Source organism: Wyeomyia smithii, chromosome 2, assembly GCF_029784165.1.
Source record: "Wyeomyia smithii strain HCP4-BCI-WySm-NY-G18 chromosome 2, ASM2978416v1, whole genome shotgun sequence".
NCBI lineage: Eukaryota > Metazoa > Arthropoda > Insecta > Diptera > Culicidae > Wyeomyia > Wyeomyia smithii.
This window is the reverse complement of record NC_073695.1, coordinates 220,035,661-220,058,425: the sequence shown is the minus strand read 5'-3', so window position 1 is coordinate 220,058,425 and position 22,765 is coordinate 220,035,661. Positions and strand designations below refer to the sequence as shown.

General features: G+C 37.9%; 1 protein-coding gene across 33 annotated transcripts in view; it reads right to left on the bottom strand.

Moving 5' to 3' along the window:
* The window catches only part of LOC129722556 (protein muscleblind), a 745,426-nt gene that overhangs the window by 420,958 nt on the left and 301,703 nt on the right, over positions 1–22,765 (bottom strand). Inside the window, exon 2 of one of the 33 annotated variants that reach the window (XM_055676099.1) lies at positions 14,284–14,327. The exons of the other annotated variants lie outside the window; for them this stretch is intronic. Within the exon in view, the coding sequence (XP_055532074.1) occupies positions 14,284–14,327 (44 nt within the window). The remainder of the gene's footprint in view (positions 1–14,283; positions 14,328–22,765) is intronic. 33 annotated transcript variants of the gene reach the window in all.

Genomic DNA, 22,765 nt, shown 5'->3' with positions numbered 1-22,765 from the left:
ACAACACAAAATCCAAATGCGAAACTGCCAACAACTAAAACAGCAACGAAAAAAACATCGGTCCAAGATACATCAGCGCAAACTAAGGACAACTTACCTGATACTGATGCCATCGAAGTTTAAAGAGATAAAACGAAGACTCCGAAAGTACAAAACCTCGAATGGAAGCGATAGCGAGATGTCAGCCAGCGAGAACGACATGATTTGCTCTGACCGGGAGGCAGGCAAGAATATTGGTTCACCTCCCCGGAAAAGGACCACGACGCGCAGTAACAACCGAAATGGCCCCACAACATGAAAACCAAATGCAACGCATATTAATATACAGCAGCAGTAGCGTTTTTTATTTTATTTTTTTGTATCTGGCACCGTAAACCTAGAGGTATTGTGCCGTGTCAAATAAACGAGTTAAAAAAAAAAAAAAATAGAAATGCGTGCTACTGAATGCTAATTTTCGCGCCACCGCACATTGTTTCCAAAGCTGCAAAAACGTGATCGAAATTATTTTGACCCTAAAACATTGATTTTAGAACCGTAACGTAGCAAAGTTGCTTCATCAATTATTCTCCATGTTATAGAAGTTACAATTCTATGATTAATCCACTCAACAGTGAGAAACGAGTTTTATTTTTCTCATTTTGGAATATAAAAATCCCTTTTTGTTCAGCAAAGTTGTAGCAAATTTTAAAAGAAACAACTTTGTTGAAGACATTATATAGATTCTATCTATTTATTTAGATGGACTTGTGTGAAGTTTTTTAAAGATTGCTATTAAAAAATGTTTTTCGCTATTTTACTTTTTATAGTGATTTTCTACTAAAGAAAGTTTATTTATATCTCACATATATTTTTGGTGGTTGACGATTTTTACTACAATAATAAGCTAATAGTGTCTTCAGTAAAGTTGTTATATTAATTATTCTTCATTTTGTGGAAGTTAGAATTACGTGATTAATCTACCTAAAAGTAAGAAATGAGTTTAATTTTTCTCATTCTTGAATATAAAAATTCACTTTGCAGAGTAAAGTTCTAGCACATTTTGTAAGAAACAACTTTGTCGAAGACACTATACTTGTATCTGGTTTTTTGAATGAACTATTGTGAGCTTTCTGTAGAATGCCCCTAAAATCATTTTTTAATATAACTTTCAATAGTGGTTTTCTAAAAATTTTCAATGTTCTACAATGTTGTTAACTACAATAAAACACACAATTTCACCGAACAAAGTTTATTTTTATCTCTCAAGTTTAATTAGTTATTAAAGAGTTTTATTAAAATGATACATTTATTGATTTACAAATATCTGCACAGGAGACAGCGAGAGACAAATACCCTTATCTAGACGAAATGACATTTTTCTTATGCTTAAATATAGAAAAGGTTTAATCTGCAAGTATTTGCAAATTTTAGAGATATCTGTTAGTAAATTAGTGCATTGTTTCATGAAAATCGCCAATTACCGATGAAATATGAGAGATAAAAATAAACTTTCGTGGATGAAATTGTGTGCTTTGTGATAGTAAACAATAATGTAGAACATTGGAAAATTGTAGGAAATCACCACTAAATGTTACATTTAAAAAAATGAATATTTGTGGCCATCTGTAGAAACCTCCACAAAAGTCCATTAAAAAAGGCAGATAGTAGTATAGTACTTTTAAGAAAGTTGTTTCTAATGAAACGTGCAACAACTTTGCCGAACAAAGTGAATTTTTATATGCAAAAATGAAAAAAGTAAAATTCCCTTCTCACAGTGGATTAATCACAAAATTGCAACTTCTAAAAAATAGAGTAAAATTAATGGATCAACTTTCCTGGAGGCACTATGGCTGTAAAATCTAGTTTTTTGGGTCTAAATAATTTCGATCACGTTTTTGCAGCTTTGGAAACAGTGTGCACCAGTAGCATTGAATATTTTCCTTGGCCGCACATAATAAATTTGCTCTCCGTTGGTCCTCCGGTAGCTGTGCCAGGCAAATATCCTACACCATATCCTGTACCTGTTGCTGCCGTATGCAGAATAAATGTAAGGTGCTCCGCAGTGCCTGATAGTTGACACGTTATCAGCTCTCGCTACTGTGTGACGAACAAGAATGAAGTTGAATTTTCACGCGGTCATTCGTATCGAATTGAGTGTAGACTTTTGCAATATCGGCGGGGCGACGCAGACTCGAAAATACGAAACGAAACAAAACACTTTGTTGAGTCAAAATATGTAGGCAGTGAAATTTATTCCGTCCATGTTATTGTTATCCGGGCTCGAGAAGCAAGGCGATAGCGAAAAGAGTGTATGGGAAAGGTCGTCCTTGAAACTTTTCACCCATTATATCAAACAATTGTCACACATTTTATTTATTCGCCAACATATAAATGACTAAGATGCATTGAGTTGCTCGCTTTCTATAATCGTTTGAAATCCAACGTAACATTTGCCAGTTTCATTTTCAATTTTACAAAATGTTCTCTAGTATAGAAAACAAAGACGTAGTCCTACGTCGAAACTCAGTATTGAGAGAATTATTGCAATTGTTTGAGCAGACTTGAATTATTTGTTTTTAAACCCTGGAATGCTTCTCAAGGAACGGAATATAACTCTTAAGCTCAAGTATTTGCTAGATTCGCTAATTTGTGTGAATTAGAAGAAATTCATTCATGAAAGCATGTCAACTAGCTTCATAATATGACATTCGTTCAATAAGCCAGTCGTCTTCTTCGATTATACACAAAATTGCAACTCATTCAAATTTCCATATTGTATATCCACGGGATGGATTGAATTAAATTACCGGAAACACCCTACCTTGATCGCGCACGAAGAAATTACCCGACCAATTCGATGCCAACCATGCAATCGCAAACTTAGAATCGATAATTTCCCAAATCATAACCGTAAATTTTGGCGCCAACCCACTCCCAGAAAGGGCTCAGCAGCTTGAGGTAATTTTCATTCCGAACCATTGAAGGCAAATATGATTGCTCCCGCCTTTGGACTTGAATGACTAGGCCAGGCCGTTCTGTTTTATGTTTCCTGCACGTCTTTGGCAGTGTGCAGCAATACATGGGTTTTCTCGAACCAACCGCCCGACAAACATCTCCGAAATTAATTCTCAACTGAAAATACCTCCACCGTTGCAGAAATGGGCTGCTAATAGCACATCGAGCGAAAACTTCTACATTTTCCAAGGGTAACCGACTGCTTATCCTATCAGTCGAAGCCGCACCCCACTCAGCACTCCTTCGCGCCTGTTGCTTGTCGAACCCGGCCGGGATTAGTTTAATGAATTTTTGTTTATTATCAAACTTTATTGTTATTTTTATGCTCAGCTCGCAGCCACACTGCGAAACAGGCGCCCATCCACCCGTTCGTACACATCTCTCGCTTCGTTTGCGAGCGGCGGACGGAAAAAAGTGAAAACAATTTCCCGCTCCCTTCCCTAAACAGCAGCACACTAAAGTGCAGTTTGCTACTCTTGGATATTAGTTCAACTATAATCCACTTAAAAGCTTCCAAAGTCCGCCCCCGTTCCGCACCGCCGCTGCTAGTGTGAACAGCAGAATCGGTGTCGAAGCTAGCTTCGCTCCTATTGGAGCACGTAGCAGTTACGCAGTTTGGACCGGGCCAACACCAGGCCGAGGTGATTGCCGTTTGCGCGCTTTTCCGAAAATTGGCTAAAAGTGGCAATTTGTTAATGCAATTTCCGACGTCGCACTCGGGCTGGATTGCTGTTTGCTGGTCGGGACTGCTCAATGACATTTGTGCCGGGATATGTGTGAATTTTTCCCGTTACAAGATTGGTTTTTGTTTTGGTGTTTGGTTGGGTTAAGTGTACAGCGTTTTTTTGCGAGATAATGCATAATAGGACTTTTGATCACGACCGCTAGGATTTAAGCTACAAAATACTAACTTTAAATGATGCACTGCATCATTCGATTCGCGCAAAATTCAGTCCTCCAAAATGGAATACATACAGCCGCAAAAAAGCGAACCTTCCCCGAACGTCACGCTCTACCCGCAATAGCGTATTTCGCCAAAAACAACAAACACAACCAATGATTTGCTAGGGACCGGAACGTGATATGTTAATAAACTTCTCTTTATAATCGAAAAATTACTTCATTTAGGATAGCCGTACGACAGTCCTCATATGCGCAAAGAGCGGTTCGGGGACGGCCGTTCCGTGCGCCAGCATTCGCATTACTGGAACAAACGCTATCACAGCATCGGTGCTTTTACGTCACCTTTGCGAGTTCCACATACTCACAAACACACACACACACATAGTGATCCGGGGTCTACCAGGCTTATCCGCCACGTACTCATAGTCACGTCCTAAATTTTGATTCATGAATATAATTAACCAGCCCGACACCGAAGCCGCCATCCTCGCTTCACCTCACCTCGCCCGCTTACTTCCAGAGGGCTTGTGAGGGTCGGATAAAAAGCAGTACAGCAACGGTGGTAGCGGCATCAGATTGCAAAGCTAGATGATGTGCTGCTGCTGCTACTGCTATCGTTGCTCCGGCGAATGAAGCAACCAAATCCGCCACCGCATATGACAATCGCCAAAAGTTAAGATCGGCTGGATGGAAAACCTCCTGATATGCAACCCGGCCGACGTTGCCGGGAGGACAAAAAATCTCATTGTTCATTCGACGGATCATTGCTTTCCGTTGACATTGGCTCTCATGAATGAAGAATGAGACTTTCCCGCACTTGTCGAAGACTAGTGGTACCAACTTTGAGCCAAAATTGCTAGGGCTGAAACCAGGCGGGCAAAAGCTGAGTAGGAAATGTATACTGAAACGCAAAGTACGACCCTGTATTTGGCCTCAATATAGTCCCGGAGTCGCATAAGGTCGGTCATCCGGCTGCTGTTGCTTGTGCACTGCTGCAAAAGGACCACAAAAATTGCGGTAGCAACATACCGTCGGAAAAGGATCGCCATCGGCAGTGATGGGAATTGCTGGCGGAAGAAGGGATGAACAATAACATTATTTTATAAATGTGTCCTGCAATATGTAGTCACTGGTCCGTATGAAGATATACGGTCATTCATTTATATGCCGTTATTATTATCAACAAGCGTATAAGTACAGACCCTGGCGGAAGGCGGAACCGAGGCCGGTCGACAAGTCATATGACGACAACGGTCGGTATCCTGCCTGCTGCTGGGCCGTCGTCGCCCCGGTCGGTTGGTAGCAGAAACCATCCCAATTCAAACGACCAACCAAACCAACGCCTGGCTGGCTTCGAGTATGTGTGGTTCGGGCCAGAAGAAAGTTGAAGAGCTTGTGCATATGGTTGTGCAGAAAGCGACAGCGAAATCTCGGCTGAATTGAACAGTGCCATGTTGTGTGCCAGTAAGCGTTATTGCTGCACCGTCAGTTGGCCGCCGCTGTCCGGGGAGGAACCGTCAAACAACAATGGAAATGTGTCGCCGTGCGCGACGGGATATGTGCTGCTGCTGCTGCTGCTGGATGTGATACCGAAATGAGATTCTGTAAAGGATTATCTTTTCGCTGGATTCCGTCTGATAGGACACTAATTCTGACGGAGCACAGACCTGTTGGCTCTGCGCTAACCGATATGTGACAGTTCTGCTTTTTTTTTCCTTTGCTGGCTGCCGTGAAGTGGAATTTATCTGCTTGATGGCAAATTCGATGACAAAAGCTGACAAATGCCGCCGGTGGATCATGTTAGAAAGATTTGTGGTGGAGAAATGGAACTTCATATTATGAAAGTTACAATGATTTATCAAGCTTCAGTGTAGTAAACCCTTTTTCAATAACCGGTGATCGTCGAAATTAATTGAATATTTTATTGAAAATCCATATTAATGCCCAAATATGTCACTGTTAATTTGTGATCCGTATTAATTCCATTGTAACGAAGTGAAAGCAACGGAAATCGAGTTGGATATCAGTTGAGAATATTCTAAAATGCAGAATAGAGCCTATTTTATCTCTCAGTATTTTTTAATGAACTTTGATGGAAAAATACACTAAAGTCGCTTTTTACGCGGGGGATACGTGCCGCGTAAAAAAACCGCGTAAATTCCGGAATCCGCGTAAAAAAATCGAGGGAAGGGAAACTGAAATCCGCGTAAAAAAATACCGCGTAAAAAAACCGCGTAAATTCCGGAATCCGCGTAAAAAACGCGTTAATTCCGGAATCCGCGTAAAAAAACCGCGTAAAAAGCAACCTTAGTGTACATGAAAATTATTCGTCAGCCTATAGGATGGATTTTCGAACTTTTTTTGAGATACCACCCATCATTTTCTGCACAGTACTGGCAACTTTATCTAACATCTTGCTTTACCACTATTCAATATGAGCTAGTTTTCTGTAGAGATGGGCAATCCGCTCACGAACTAATCTAAGAGCTGGTTTTTGAAAGTCAGTGAGTGATTGACCGCTCTTTTTTATAGAGCGGTAACTCACCCCTTACTTCAGGCAAAAAAACTGGTAGATAATTTTGATGATCAGACATCGTAAACGAGAGCCATATGAAAGCATTACACCCATCTTACCGAGCGAAAAGAGCGAAAGAACTGGTTCATTAATCTTCTGAATCTATATAGATGCAGGCAATCCGCTCGCGAGCTGAACAGAAGAGTCAGTTATTTGACTCAATTTCAACAATTTTTCAGTTTACTTTGATAACTTCTGATTGTCTCTCGATGGGACGACGATCCGGATAATTTACTACCTTATTTGACATCTTGTTCACTACTCTTCTATTTGAGCTAGTTTTTTTTAAATTTCTGACTATTTCTTGATGGGATGAAAATCCTGTCCGAGTGTACAGGGGTGGATTTATAGTTTATCCAATGAAATTCATCTTATTCTCCTTATACCCCTTGGCAACATTCCGGCAGTAAAGGCAACTTGACAAGTCAAGCCAGAACTTCATCAGACTTTCATGTGTTCGGATGAATTGACACTTCTTCATATAAACATTTCCATTCATTATTGCTTAAGTGATAAATACCTTTGTTTTCTTCTCGAAGCTACAGATCCTTCGCCAAATCATCCACTTACGGGCAAATTTCTCTGCGTAAACAGACGTGAACTTGTCATTTTTCCTTAATTTTTACGTATGTTCCATTGTCCAATGCATTTTTTGTACTTGGTCAGCACTTGTTCGAAAACAGCGTCCTTGTGCTGGTTTTGGCAACCAGATTTTCTTTTAGCGACCTGTTGTGATGTTACACTTAAGTCAGAAAGGCTCTGGCAGCACGGCTATCACCAGCACATGTGAGTTCTCTGCATAGTAGAAGTTTACATTTGCTGAAACTTGTGTGTTCGGTGATAGTAGTTGCTGCAGGCTGTAGAGGCGCTCGAATATGCAACAATTTCAATGAATTCAGTAAGATGAGTACAAATTATTGTTTCGATTTTGTTATGTGCTGATATTCGAGCTCATACCCAGAAAAAAATTTTCGACGCCCTATCTTACGCTGCACGGAAAGTGTAGAAAAATTTCGCGTGTGTGGATTGCAATATCGGTTTTCTTCCTGCTGTTGTTTTTCGATCTTTATCATACATTATGCGTTTACATACACTGGCAAACGTGTTCAGATCATTTTATAAACAGGCAGTGTAGGATACACGGTATTTGTTGTTCCATATTTTCTGTAAAATTTTATTCATAATTACGTTCTGAATCGTCTCGCAAAATGGCCAAAGCCGTGTAGAGTCTTCTCGGTGCTCCGATTTTCCACTTTTTGAGTGAACGTGTGGATCTGCTTGGCTGATTTTGTGCGGTTAATGGTTGCAGAAAAGAACGACACGTCTGTGCAAGCGCTTAAATGTTGTTGAAAAAACTTATTTCAATTCGTGTTTTCAGCCGCAGAAATGATGCACATGATCATATCGATACTGTTTGGAAGACTTTCTACGGTGTAAGGTTGCACTGCAATGTAGCTGTAATAACTTATTTCAATTGATGTTTTCAGTTGCCGAAAGCAGCACATTTACGACTATTGATATGTCGATAATATCTAATAAAAGTTCATCTATTTCATTTTAGCACAACATAACGGATACTTTCCATATGTTTTTCGTAGGGGAACTGCTCCATTATTCATTTCATTAAGCCAATATTCACGAAGAATTCACAGAGTAAACGGCAAATTTTCACGAAATCATTGTACAAATAAACAAAACACACTTACGTGCTCTTGTGAAATCATTCAGCATTGTATATTTAGTAGGGTGTCCCGAAAAAAATCGATGTTGAGCAGTCAAGGTGCTCAGCCCCAAATTGAAAGATAATGTTATTTATAGCATTTTTGTAGAACATTTCGACTTTCTACAAGGTCGTTTTCAGGTTGCCCAAACGTGATTTATAAAAAAATGACTTTTTTAAGCAACAAACCCTTTTTTTGTACTTTTTTCAATTCTGTTCGATGCCTACATTTTTTCGTACATTTTTCTATTTTTGTGGGGTTGTTTTTGAATATTTTGCCTGGTTTGGTTCAGTATTGTATTCAGTTTTTTGACTTCCAGAGCCAATTAAACATCACAAAAAATTAATTTTTCTAATAATTTGCAGATAAAACCCTTTAAAACACAAATAAAAAAAAACTTTGAGCAAGAACTGAAATTTTCATTGCAAAGCGGAATTTACCACGAAAATTTACATGAAAAAAGATACTTGATATCTTATCGAGGAGCTGAGCTATTGGCATTTTTCTATGTGATGGAAAACTATGCATTTTAACAAATATGTTAAAGAAACTGTTTTATTTTGAGAGATAAAAGATAACAATGTTCAGAAAACAAATGCATTTTTGAATGGCTGATAACTTAGTAGAAGGTTTCAAAATTTTGAAAAATCTGCGAAAAAAGTTAGAACGAAAAGTATGATTTTTCGTGCCTTCTAATAGAAAACTCAATGTTGCTCGTAATATGTAAGAGATAGAAACATGATGTCCTCGGTAAAATTTCTTGTTTTAATATAACCTAAAACTTTGTCGAAGACACTTTGCGTCTATCTCATTCTGATTAAAAAGTAAATTTTTTATTTCACTAATTGGTGGATTGATCACCCTTCTTTCTACATTAAAAGATGCATTTTTGAATGTCCTGAAACTTTTCCGAACATACCTTATGGCTATAATCAACATTTGAATCACTAGTTAGGAAATTATACGCACAAACGGCAAAATAAAACACTGTGCAATGGAGATGTTGAGCTTTAGTGGCATTTTTGACAAAATGCAAAGTTTTCCATCACATGTAAAAACGCCGATATCTCAGCCCCCCAATAAGATATCAAGGATTTTTTTCATGTAAATTTTCGTCTTGAATTCCGCTTTGCAGTAAAAATTTCAGTCCTTGATCAAAAAAAAAAAATATATGTGTTTTGTAGGGTTTTATCTGAAAAATTAGAAGAAAAAATCATTTTTTTGTGATGTTCAATGGGCTCTGTGAGTCAAATAATTGAATGCGATGCTGAACCAAACCATGCAAAATATTCAAAAACAACCCCACGAAAATTAAAAATTATATGGAAAAATTTCGGAATCGAACAGATTTGAAAAAAGTGCGAAAGAGTGGTTTTGTAGCTTAAATAAATCTTTTTTTTTTTTTTCATAAATCACGTTTGGGCAACTTGAAAACGACCTTTCGAAATGTCGAAATGTTCCACAAAAATACTATAAATAACATTATCTTTCAATTAAGAGCAGAACACCTTGACTTTTTCAAAATCGATTTTTTTTGGGACAGCCTAATATTTAGTTAACTCAGCTAGATTTATCCTGAATTTTGTAAAACAAGCCATATATCACAACGCTTCCATACCCATCTCAAAACTTGAATCATTGCCCAATCATTCATCTCATGATGCCCCCATATCCATCACACTGTTAATCATGAATGAATCACATTATCATGAATGAACGTAACCGCAGCCCGTCGTTGTTGGTTACCTAGATATCCACTGCAGTTGTTTACGTGCAAAATTGGTAACCTAGGTAACCACTACAGTGCTGTAGATTTATGTCAATTATATCGGAATAATTCAACATTTCCAGTATGATTTTTTCGCATTAAGAGAAACTGATTTGGTAACTTTTGATTTTCTTCAACGCAGTGAAAACAGATGAAAATACATACAGTTGAAATTTAGAAATTGTAGAAATTCATTCCATATATTTCTGCTCATTCAAGCTTGTTTTTGGAAATTTGAGGTGAACATTTGAAAAATTTAAGTATTCTTAATGTAGTGAGTGATTTTGTTTAGTGATTAAAATAAAAAGTGGTCCGCTAGTCATGAAAAAACTTTGATTGGTTGCTGAACGAGTCCCGTTGTAGCCATATAGAACAATGCGCGGATTTTGTTTTCTGAGGTAGGCGATTGAAACCTGCCGTCGGCAGTACCGGCCTCTTGCAAGTGAAAACTAATCCATAATTATTATTTCTCAATAATCTTTACCAAATGATCTGATAATACGCAAAAATTGAAACGATCTTTTTTGATTGGAATGAAACATTGCACACAGATGACTCAGCAGTTGAAGTCCACAAATCACAATTTAACTCAATAACGGATCAGCGGATCGGCGTGAAAATGTATATATAGGGGTATCTGAGGCCAAGTAAGGTTATTATGCTAATGGGGTCCGGTGGAGACAAAAATCTCTGCATAACTCAAGAACTAATAAAGTGAATGGAACCTCCTTCCTCTAGAAGGGCAGGGCTTCCATACATAACTCGAGAACTGCATAAGCAAATGGAATCATACTTAACGTGAGGAGATTTTAGGGGACAAGACATGTTTTTATAATAGTTTGATACCACTCCACTATCAGGAAGGGAGGGATTCCATACAAATAAAACATAAATTTCTACATAACTTTAGAACCAATTAGGCATATGAAACTAAATTTGAAACGTGTGGATTTCAGAGTACAAAATTAGAATTTATGATGATGTGCCACCCCTCCCTACTCTGAAAGGGAATCGCACACAAATAGTGCCCATTGCCACCTTCAGACGGTCGTCAGTTAAACCTCTAAAAAGTTTCAATAAGAACTTAAAAAATGTTTACAAAGCTTCATAGTGATTTTTTCTCAGTCTGTCTAAAAACTAATTTGGTCACTAGAGGGTTAAAATGATCGAGATTATGCACAGAAGCCAAAAATCGACCCCAGAGGCTATTTTGAATTCTAAGATGGCGACTTCCGGTGTCTGGTAAATAGCCCAAAATGGCCAAATTATTTTCAGAGGCCAGAAATTGACTTCACAAGACAATTTAAATCCGAGATGACGACTTCTGTTTTCTGAAAATGACGGAATACTAGCCAATATGGGTATTTCCATAATCAGCCTGATGCACAGGAGCTAAAAATTATTTTAAATGCCATTTCAATTAAACCAATCATTTCAAACTATTTGTCTTTCGAGTTTGAACCTATTCAATATCAGATTCATCATGCATTAGCAGACTGTAAACAAATCGCAAGGCAATCTTTGGAAGAATATAGAATAAATTAGGAATTCCCATGCTTTCAATGTTTATACAGAAAAAATAGGCGGGATGAAGTTTGCCGGGTCTGCTAATTAAAATAAAAAGGGATTGAAATTTTATCAATTTTTGGCAGAAAAACTTCAATTTTGGCAGAAAAACTTCAATTTTCCATCACTAAACAAAATCACTCACTACACTAAGAATACTTTAATCTTTGAAATGTTCACCTCAAATTTCCAAAAACAAGCTTGAATTAGCAGAAAAATATGAGATGAATTTCTTCAATTCCTAAATTTAAACTGTATGTATTTTCAATTCTTTTCACTGTCTTGAAGGAAATCAAAAGTTGCCAAATCAGTTTCTGTTAAAACGAAAAAATTATTTTGAAAATGACGATTATTCCGACATAATTGACATAAATGGACAGCACTGAAGTGGTTACCTAGGTAAAATATTTGCACGTAAACAACTACAGCGGATATCTAGGTAACCTACTACGACGGGCTGCGGTTACGTTCATTAATGATAATTTGATTCATTCATGATTAACAGTGTGATGAACATGTGGGCGTCGCGAGATGGATAATTGAGCAGTGATTCAAGTTTTGAGATGGATATGGAAGCGTTGTAGCTAATTTTACTAAATATCCAATGCTGAACGATTCCATAAGAGCACGTAAGCATATTTTGTTTATTTGTTCAATGATTTCGTGAAAACTTGGTGTTTAATCCGTGCAATCTTCGTGAATGTCGGCTTAATTAGATGAATTATGGAGCAGTTCTCCTATAATGATTAACTTGCTAAACGCACAGGTTTTTAAGTTATTTTGAATTGTGTTTAGAAAATTAGGAAAAAACACCAAATATTATATTGAGTAAAAATTTTCTTTGAACTGATCTTTTCATTAAAACTTGACTTGATAAAAAATTCAGCATGAAGTATTGTAAAACAAATTCATTCTTAGAAGTTCTTAAGATTAAGATTTTTTCAATTATTTCTCTTTTGAGAATAATCAAATTCCAATTACGCACTATGGTTTTATAGTAATTTCGAATCATAAAGCTCTTAGTTATCAACTTGGTAAATACATCCGCCGTTTTCGGGATATTTGAAAATTAAGTTGTGAATATTAAAGTTTTTCATCTGCCAGCTGGTCTCGAGGTACGATGTTGGCCTAACAAGCCAGTCGTCGTATGTTCGAGTCCCGGCTCGGGAGAGACTGTTAGTGTCAGTAGGATCGTAGCGCTAGCCCCGCAATTGTCCTGTACACTTAACAGCCGGCTGCGAAGTCTGTGTATAGTAAAACAGAAGGTCGAATACGGAATGTAGCACCAAGGCTTTGCTTTTTTTTTAAAGTTTTTCATGATAATACGATTTTGTGTAAATAATTTATTGGAATGTATGATTATTACAACGCAATGTAATTTGGCAGAAAAAAAGATTGGATGAATAATTCAGATGTTACGGTTAAGCCAACATTCACGGAGATTCATTTAAATTATTTGACAGAGATAACTTTTGAACTATTTATCCATATTTTAGCTGTCAAAGAATGTATTGAGTGATATTGATTAAACATTTCAACGATTCATGGTTTGGGAAGCAGTTTTCAAGCGAGGTAAGCTTCCATCGACAAAGACGTTAAAGTCAATGCCGATTTTACTATGTTGAAGTTTTGTAGAATTTTTTTGCCACGAGTTTTCGAGAATTCTTCGGAAATGACCACTTTGAGTTTCAGTGAGACGCACTTGATAAATTGTATCCAAATTATTGAGCACGATGCGGGTCAACAAACATTTGCTTTAAGTTTACTCGTGCTCATTTGGATCTGATGTCTCGTGCGAGGAATGTTGTCTTGGATATAGCATTTTTAAAGGAACTTTCATATTTGTCGAGTAAATTAAAAATTTCAAGTGTGTTGAAAAACTAACTGATTATTACCAAATCACAACCACCCTTTATCAGCGCATACGGTGCGCTACAGCGAAGGGCAGCCGAATTTTCCATTAACATGAAAATCAATGCTTTCCTTTCGCTTTCGTCCGGTGAAATCTAAACGAGCAATCCAAACGAGCATATGTTTAAATGTACCGCACTTTTTTTTGCAGTCTGCCATTTGCTTTTGACACCTCCGTCTCACTCGTTTCTGTGTTTGTTTGTGTGCACTTGTGTATTTGTTCGGGCCACGGATGGTGGTGGTAAGGGTTAAATGGAGCCAAGTAGTAAGACAGCGACGTGGAAGGCTTCGCTGCTGGCATCTGGTTGATGCTTCGAAATCGACCAGATTGAGAACGCAGAAAAAAAACTCGCCTGCCAAAAAGTTCCAATCAAAAAGACTGCGAAGAGCAAATAGCAGTGCAGGAAAAGTTATCATTATGCAAACGGTTTTCGGTTGCCCTTCGTTGCGCTGTGGAAAGCACTGAAGCGCTTTCTCTGCGTTACGGATCGGGTGGAAAGAAAAGCTGTCAAGCTGAAGCAAAGTACCCACTCGGACAGGAAAATGTAAAAGTGTATTATTTTTATTTCGACAATATCATTGCGAACTTGGAAACAACGAATACTTTTTGCAATGAAATTGGAATGTGGAAAAAAATTCTATCTCCAGTTTCATTTCCATTCTAATTCAGTTTCCACCCTGGGTTCGAGCATTTCCGGCGAAACTGTTTTCGGTTCGGTCGTTTCGCGTATTGATTGCTGAACATCTGATTAAGTAAATCGTATCATTCTATGTATGGGAAAATGTTTAAAACGTGGTTTTGCACCGGGGGTTTCTCACTAGAAGTCCTTATAAAATATGAATACCTTTTTCAGGGCAAATGCAAATTGTACATTGGCACTTCGGTTACCTGAAAGAGAACAAATTTAAACAAAGAATAAGTAAGAGTCATCCATCATGTACTATTTAAAAAGCTGAATCATAAAAAATATAAATCGTGATTATTAGACAGGATTCAATGAATTTATAACGTGCCACCAACGTCACCGCATTGCACGGAACATGGTCAATCAAAGCTAATCAACGGTCGATCAAATGTAAAATTCTCATCCATTTTAGACCGCACACATGCCGAACGGCACGTTCGTCCCGTAGCACGGCCAATTACGCGTCCGGTTGCGGATAATTCCACAATTCCGGACCCCATTATACTCGGATATAAAATGGTGAACAAGGTACAGTCCCTTCAAACAGTAACTTCACGCTTTAGAATGGGTTTTTTTTCCTTCAAATGCTTCAGCCGTCTTTCAATGCTTTTCTACATTAGACCAAATACTGCTGCTGCTGCTTCCGAAGCTACACTACTTGGCGCCACCCAGGCAGGTCATGTACAAACATTGCGTGACGTTGTTTGTCGCTGTGTGTGATTGTGTGCATGTGTACACGCTTCACCAGTACTGCGACAAAACGTGTGCCTCGTGAAACTTCGTTTGGCGACAGTAAGTCCCTTGCACCCGGCTACGACGGAAGTGAAACCCCCGGTGCACCACTCACTCGCTCGCTCTCTCACTCTCACTCTCAAGCACTCTGTTTGCGGCACATTTTTTCCACGGATGCGGAAATTCCGGGAAATCTAACGTTCGTAGCTACAACAGATGCCGAGCAAGGAGCCAAGAAGCGACGCGACGAAGGTTGATGACAACAGTGCAGGAGAGGTGCGAGCACTACAGCGCGTTTAGTGGGCGCCACCCACTATCGCTATTAATGGGAGCAGAAAGGGTTCGAAGTCACGTCGTGGCTGTTGGAAAATAATAACCGGCGAGCGGTGCGCGAGTTGCACGTTTTTACCGTTCTTTTTGCAGCAGAAGGTTTTGCTATCCCTAAGCCCTATGTGAAGTCATTGATCCGACAAATGAACGATAGATAGCGATTGTGACACAAGGGGTAACAAAGACATATTTTTCATTGTTGTTAGAGACAGTAAAATCATTGAGGCGAATGAAATTTTAGATCAATTATTTCTTTGGCTAGATTGTAGGGTGAAAGTTTTCTAATAATTTGCTGTGTATATATGGAAGCAATTAATTGTACCAGTCCATTAGTAGAAGGGTCGTTAGCTGAGGTTATGGATAAAGTGAATCACACGTATTTGTTCCTTGACATTCGTTCGCATATTGATGCTGAGTGTGATTTTTAGTCTAATTATCATTAACAATAAATGCCTTCATTTGATTCTTTTTTCTAAACTGCATACATTAGAAGTTAAAGAAACTTTTAGGTTATTAAGAAAATCAATTTACTTTTACTTGTGGACATCAATGGAAGGTGAGCTACCTATATTGGAAATTCGTTTATTAACAGCGAGAATACAAACGATCCTAAAATTGATCCTTGCGGATTTTTCCTGCCACTAAACGTATGAGTGGAGGAACTGAATCTAATTTGAAGAAATAGAATGTTTTAGCGAATTCATGAGCAGTGGGGAGAAATTTTAAAATCTGGTCAACAAAAATAAGTGCATAAATGTGAGACGAAGAAATCTGCTATGAAGTACAATGATGTTTTATAAATGATAATCAATAGACTTGCAGTGCATTTAAGTGAAAAAAAAAACATAACAAATATAACATAACTGATACAGAAATCTTTGGAAAACTATAATTCAGCAATATCAATTTAGTTTGGCAGATGCCGTTATGTATTAGCATCCTTTAAGTTTCTGTTTCTTGTGTACGAGTAAATTTAATGAGTTAGAGATCGCAGCAAGCCAAGAACGCGAATAGACATAAATTTTCGACGTGGTTTTAGTTTTAATAGAAAAATTCGAAAATGATGTTCCTTGTGTTACATTTTTAAAAGTACCAGTAGTGTTTTATTGGTACGTGCTTGAGGTGTTGTCATTAAAGTGATTCAGGGATAGAAAAAATGCCATCCCATCCGGCATAATGTCCTTCAAACCTTCAGCAGAATAGTAGAAACAGACGTTCGTAGTAGCATCAGAGCCCCACTAGCGTTTGGTAGTATTTATGGATCGGAATCGAGTGACATCAGTGAAAAATTTAGGAAACAAAAAGAATGGGCAACATCATTTTGTCGCTGTCGCTGCGGGCGTTCAAGGTTAAAACATTTCTGGTTCCAGTGGCAGTTTGGGTCCGGTAAGGCCGAACGACGACAAGAACGGAATCCTGGATGGTGAGTTCGTTCCATGTGATCGTTCACAAGCGAGGGTTGACTTATGTTAGCGCAAGCGAAGTGTCAGAGGGGAGCCACTAATTTTGCTCAAGAAACAGGAGATATAGACAAATTATTAGTATATATGGAACTCAAATTTATTTCCCAATTCATATTCCTTTCAGAGAGCCAGTAATGGCGCTATAACTATAAGCTAAAATGCTAGGACTAGAGTTAGTACTCAAGTTCCAACCATAACAGTTGAAGCGAGTAAAGGCGCTATATCCTTGGTATTGAAACCCGAACATGAGGGGGAAATACCTATGTTCCAATAATACCTATGTCAACAAAGGAGTGTAAAGGAGTACGCAAGTTTCTGCTAGCGAGTAGTAGTACTCGATTAAAATTGCTCGACTAGGAGGAGTGTTCGAAAAACCGTCCTCGAAAACGAAAATGCTTTCTTCATCTACCCGGTTTTGCTTCGTGCACCGACAGCCGAACGTGGAGGAAGAATCTGTAAAGTATCGCATACTGGACTGCTTTGCAATGTTTTAATAGCAGTCCGCTACCGAAGTAGTCCGTTACCCTATTCGAAATATTCTTTTTGTCTCTCCGCAACTTTCGTGCTGCATCTTGAAACAATTGTACTCGGCTGGTTGTGCTTGCGTGAAGTGGAATACACGCGAGTAAAAGAGTAGACGCGCGGGTGTGCAGTGCATATAATCTTTGGAGCGAATGCGAGCAAGGACGACAGCGAGAAAGAACGAGAAATAGCTTGAATGGAGAATACTCCAGTGTGTGACATCGGCAGCTACGAGAAACTCACTTGAGGTGTTGCATGCTGTTTATGAGTGAGACTAACACTGCCGGTACCCGCATAACTGTCCCATACTGATTTTGGTCACTTTTGAGTTATCATCGGGAATCGACTTAATTGTTATCATATTTTCTGGAAAAAAATTAAAATTGATACTTTTGGATGGAAAAACATGGAAAAATACCAAGTTGTTTTTGTCCCATATTGAAAGCACCCGCATTACAGTCCCACTGCATAGTGGTACAAACTGCAAACATATAATTTTGCTCCAAATTAGTGTATATCGGATTATTTTAGGCATATAGAAGTATGTCATTCAATTAACTAGACTAATGTTGTTTTTCTGTAGTACAATCTACGTTGTCAATGATACCGCCAGTTGCTCGTTGAATTTATATGTGATGGGACAAAATATGCGAGTACTTTTGAATGTACCCGCATATTTTGTCCCATTTTGTCTTTTTTTTTCAAGTTATATAACGTAAAACCAATTCCATTCATGGTTTTTTGTTCTCAACGATAAACTTGTGGTGCCATGAAACTGTTATGGTCATTGATTCTGGATGTAATTGCTGGAAATCCGAAAATTCACGGATAATATTAAATCGCCGTTCTCTCAACACGTTGTTTTTCATTATGGGACAGTTATCCGGGTACCGGCAGAACAACACTGATTAGGACTTTTAAAATCACTAATAACAATAGGGAGGATATTCGATAATTTACCCAGGATGAAGGAGTATGTAAGACTTTATATTTAATCGCTTCTTATCTCTCCTTACCTTCAGGGGTATGGGGAGAGGAGCTTGAAGGTAACGGCAGATTAGGAGAGTAGTAAGTTAGTAAGTTGTATGTAAGTCTGGTAAAAATATGCTGTACAACAGACCAAAATTTACGAGAAATATGTACGAGTGAAAAATGCAAGCAACTTCTACAAACAGATTACGTTTATGGCAATGGATTTGACAATGGATGTATAGTTAAAGATTGTTGTTCATTACACTCAAACTGGAAAAAAATTAAAGATGATAGCTTTCCAACCGTTCCTGAGAGTTTTCGTACCGATAGCCAGCTTGGAAGTGCCTCCAAAGGGGTCAAAGTAATTCGTCGCCGAGGTCGTAGCTTCTACGGTTACATGCGGGGAAACATCCTTTAAGTCTCTGAAGACTATACGCGCTTTCGAATTAGCTAGTCGCACCAAAATATACAGGAACAGTTGAGAAGCTATATTTTTTTTCTTTTTTCTAATTTGAGCTCCAAGACATTTTTTCGCTTTTGACGACCAGTTGTCAATACAGGTTTGTCCTAGAGCTCAAACTGAAAATAAATAGGAGATTATAGGTTTTAAAACATTCCTGTGAATGTTGGTTCCTATAGCCAGCTCGCATAAGTGTTATTTCTATTGAAAAGTACAATGCCCGAAAACGCATAAGAGTCCTATATGACTTTTTGGCAAATTTAAGTTTATGCTGTCAATGTATCAAATTTTGTTCAAATTTCCGTATGCCTTGATGAAATTTGAAAGCTTGTTCTGAAAAATACTGAAAAAATACCAAACCTTGTCAGTCCCATATTTAAAATAAAGGCATACGAGTCCCATCCTTAGTATATATTCGATTGTGCTTAAAAAAAAAAACATTTCTCATTTGTTATCAATTAAAAGCCAGTGTTCACATAAAAACATCATTGACTTGAACAAATTAAAACACAGTTCATGTTTGTAAGGTACATTTAAAAATGAGCTAGAGATATCAAAACTCATTTAAACTAATGTGTGTTTTCGAAAGAAATCAAAAGTTATAGTGAAGTTTTTTCAACTATTTGCAGAAATCCTTCTTAGCATCTGGGATGAGTGGAATCCAAGTGTTCAGGATTGTGGCCTTACGGTCTGCCTCGATTTCTCGTGGACTCTAGAAAAAAAATCATTGTAGACTCTTTGTCGAACGAACTTTCGTCTATTAGCTTAAGTTGCTTTTTGGTGAAAAACATGCCCCAGTACATGTTGCAAACCATTGAAACTGAATCACTGTATTGCAATTCGTATGGTCTTAAAATGTTGGACTGAAATTAACTTTGCACATGACAGATACAATAAGGAATGATAATAAATGCCTTGGCCGTCTTAGAATGCGTGGAGACTGATATGCGTTTATTCTTTGTACATAGAGAAAAAATAAAGGCAAACGAGTCCCATCATTTATTTCCAAGCTTGGAATTCGGGCAAAAGTTCTTAGAATTCATGGAAATATATAATGTTCCACCTCATGAACATACAGATGAATAAAACATACTTTTAGTTAAGTCACAGTTTTTTGCCTTCAATTCAAGGTTGAAACTTCATTTGACATTTTCTCAATTGTGAGAATTTCCATATGGGACTCTTATGCTTTTATGGGCAGTACAGGAAAAATACGTCAAGACAACTGAGATGCAGACGAGTTACACGGTAATGAAACTGGTTGTAAATAGTCTGACAACTTTTGTAAATCATTGATAGCCATTTTTTTATAAATCCGATGAAATCAATGGAATTTGTAACTGAGAAGAAGAATCAAACGATCAAACGAATTTATGAATTTCCATGTTAGTTTTTTCTTTTTTCGGGTTATCGCGACCAGAGAAGAGTTTTGTTCTGGAAAACAAGAAGAAAGATTTTATTGTGAGTCGGTTGCGGGTAATTGGACGGTCGGGTGTCGACGGTCAAATGGGGTTGAGAACAGTACTGAAGGAATGTAAAATTTCGGTGGCTCGAGGTTGAGCCAGACACGCGAAGCTATAAGGCAAAGGTAATTTCGCCATAGCTTTATCGCGAGGGTGAATACTGAGAAGCGCCAAATGAGCAAACGACAGTGGCGTCGGGTCGACCTATGCAACATGTGCACTGCACAGGTACCCTGTTTTCTAATATCCGAACATATGTAATTATCGAAATATAATAACCTATAAAAGCAAACAAGCATACGAGCGAAAGCCTTCAATTTGAAGCATCAAACTCTTTGGTTTGATTTTCTCCTTTCATTCAAGAAAAAAGAACTTAAATAAATCTTTGGTGTACATGTGACGCCTCTGTCAAACGAAATAATTATGTTAGGATGCTAGGACTGAACTATTTTCTTTATTAGCAAAAAAAGGAAAACCAAACACGTCAAATTGAACCAAAACAGATAATTGGCAACCCTGTCCAGTTAATCAAGGACATCGAGCCAACTGACTCTATTATCTTACGGAGCTACTGGTAATCAAGATATTCTTTACCAGAGTGGTTTGTAATGACAAAGAACTAACGAGGAATGTAGCAGAATATGCGCTTATATGCGCCAATAGCGAATGTTATAAAGTTATTTATATTCTTACTTTCTGATGAGAACCTCTGACGATCTGGCACGGGCCACTTGTTCGATTTTTCCCGTGACGACAATTCATAAAAAGGAAATGTGTAATGTACACACGTACATTTCAATAGATTTATGAGATAGAAGAGAAAATCAGCTGCGAAAACTAGCGAAGTGAGACAATACAAAAAATATAATTTACTTAGAGGGTTTTAAGAAAATGATTCGTATTTAGAAGCCAGCATGCAAGTCTTTCTCTTCAAGGAGACTTTCATCATGGTGAAGTGGGGGCAGATGTAACGGCAACCCCGTTCTTTCCCATTGACTTACGGAGTTCCGTTTTTAATCATAGAGAATCAAATGACCTGACGATTTTTTTTAAACCGGATAGTGTATTTTGTAAATCCGATTGACCTGACTTAGTAAGAATAAAAAGATATTTCCCTTTTTATTCTTGCTAACAAAATAGTACACAAAACAATTGATCATTCAACGCGTAAGAAAAATCTGATGGGAGTCAAGGGAACTTGTTATTGATAAGAAAAATTAAATGAAATTAAATGAACGAATTTATGCTATTAAAAGTTTTCATATGTCTTTTGTATTTCGAGATATTCTAGGTTTTGTTTTGAAAAACAGGAAAAAAGATTTGATTATATATCCAAGCAGGGAACAATACACCGAGAATATAGAACGGGCATGGATATGGATATGATTAATCAAAAAGATCTGAAAAACCCGTTCGCGAGTGCTCAAGATTAATACTGAAACATTAAGGAGAAATCGGTTACGGGTAATTGAACGGTCAGGTATCGACGGTCGAAATGAGTTGGGAACAGCACGAGAGAGCAGTTCCACAAAAAATATCCCAGATTTAGTGTTTTTTTAAATTGTCCTTTTTGATTTGACTGAAACTTCGCATAAACTTTTCTATGGGCAAAAGACGCTACTTTGTACGGTTGATTTAGTTTTTTGAAACACGACACATTTTTGAGAAGAGCAATCTACGAAAAACGGGCAACAAATTTAATAGACCATTTCTGATTTGGCTGAAACTTTGCATACATGTTTCTATAGGCAAAAGATGCCATTTTGTACTAGTTTTTCAATTTTTTGGAACACGACTCATTTTTGAGAAGCTATTGAAAAATGCTATTTTATATGTTTGTTTATTTGTTTATTTGTTCATCGTCTTCGATCACATCGTACAGACTGGTTGTCTTATGCTATATTTTTAATTCTATTTTTAAACTATTTTTGGTCAATTTAAAGTCAAATAAATTACGGACGACATTGAATCCTCTTAGGCAGGAACTGAGCGGATTGTTGTAACCATAGCTTGTTCTGTGCCCGGGTATGGAGATCATTGCCCAGTATCGCAACTGGCGCAGAGGAACATTTATTTGAATTAGCAGGAGAAGGTCTGAGAAGTCAATATTGTTCGTTAGGACGTCGAAAACAAACAATCGTTGAAGTTTTATTCGTCTTCTTGAGAGCATTTCCAGGCCAATCAAAGGACATTGTTGCGGCTAATCGGGCAGATGTACAGGGTCATTCCACGGTAGGTGACGAAAAGCAAAACGTAGTGGAGTTGTGTCGATGTTGTACTGATGACTAATCGAATTATGACAGCGACTGAAAGTGATCACCTTGCATTTGTTGATATTCACACGCATCCCGTTCCCTTTGCACCAACGTAAAGGATATCGATGTCTTTTTGTAAGCAAATACAATCTAACATAGACTTAATTTTTCTCGGAAAATTTCCAGGTCATCTGTGAAAAGCAGCTTTGCAGAAGAAAATCGTTGACACAAGTCGTTGATGAAAAGCACGAAAATCAGCGGTCCCAGTACACTTCCCTGTGAAACTCCGGACGGGATGTCAAACTTTTTAAAGCGTGCAGGGTTTACCTGGACGAATGCGCTTCTACCGGTCAAGTACGACATTAACCAGTCGGATATTCAATCGGGGAGCCCATATATCTCAGCTTCTCAATTGCGAAGGTATGCGAAACGGTATCGAATGCT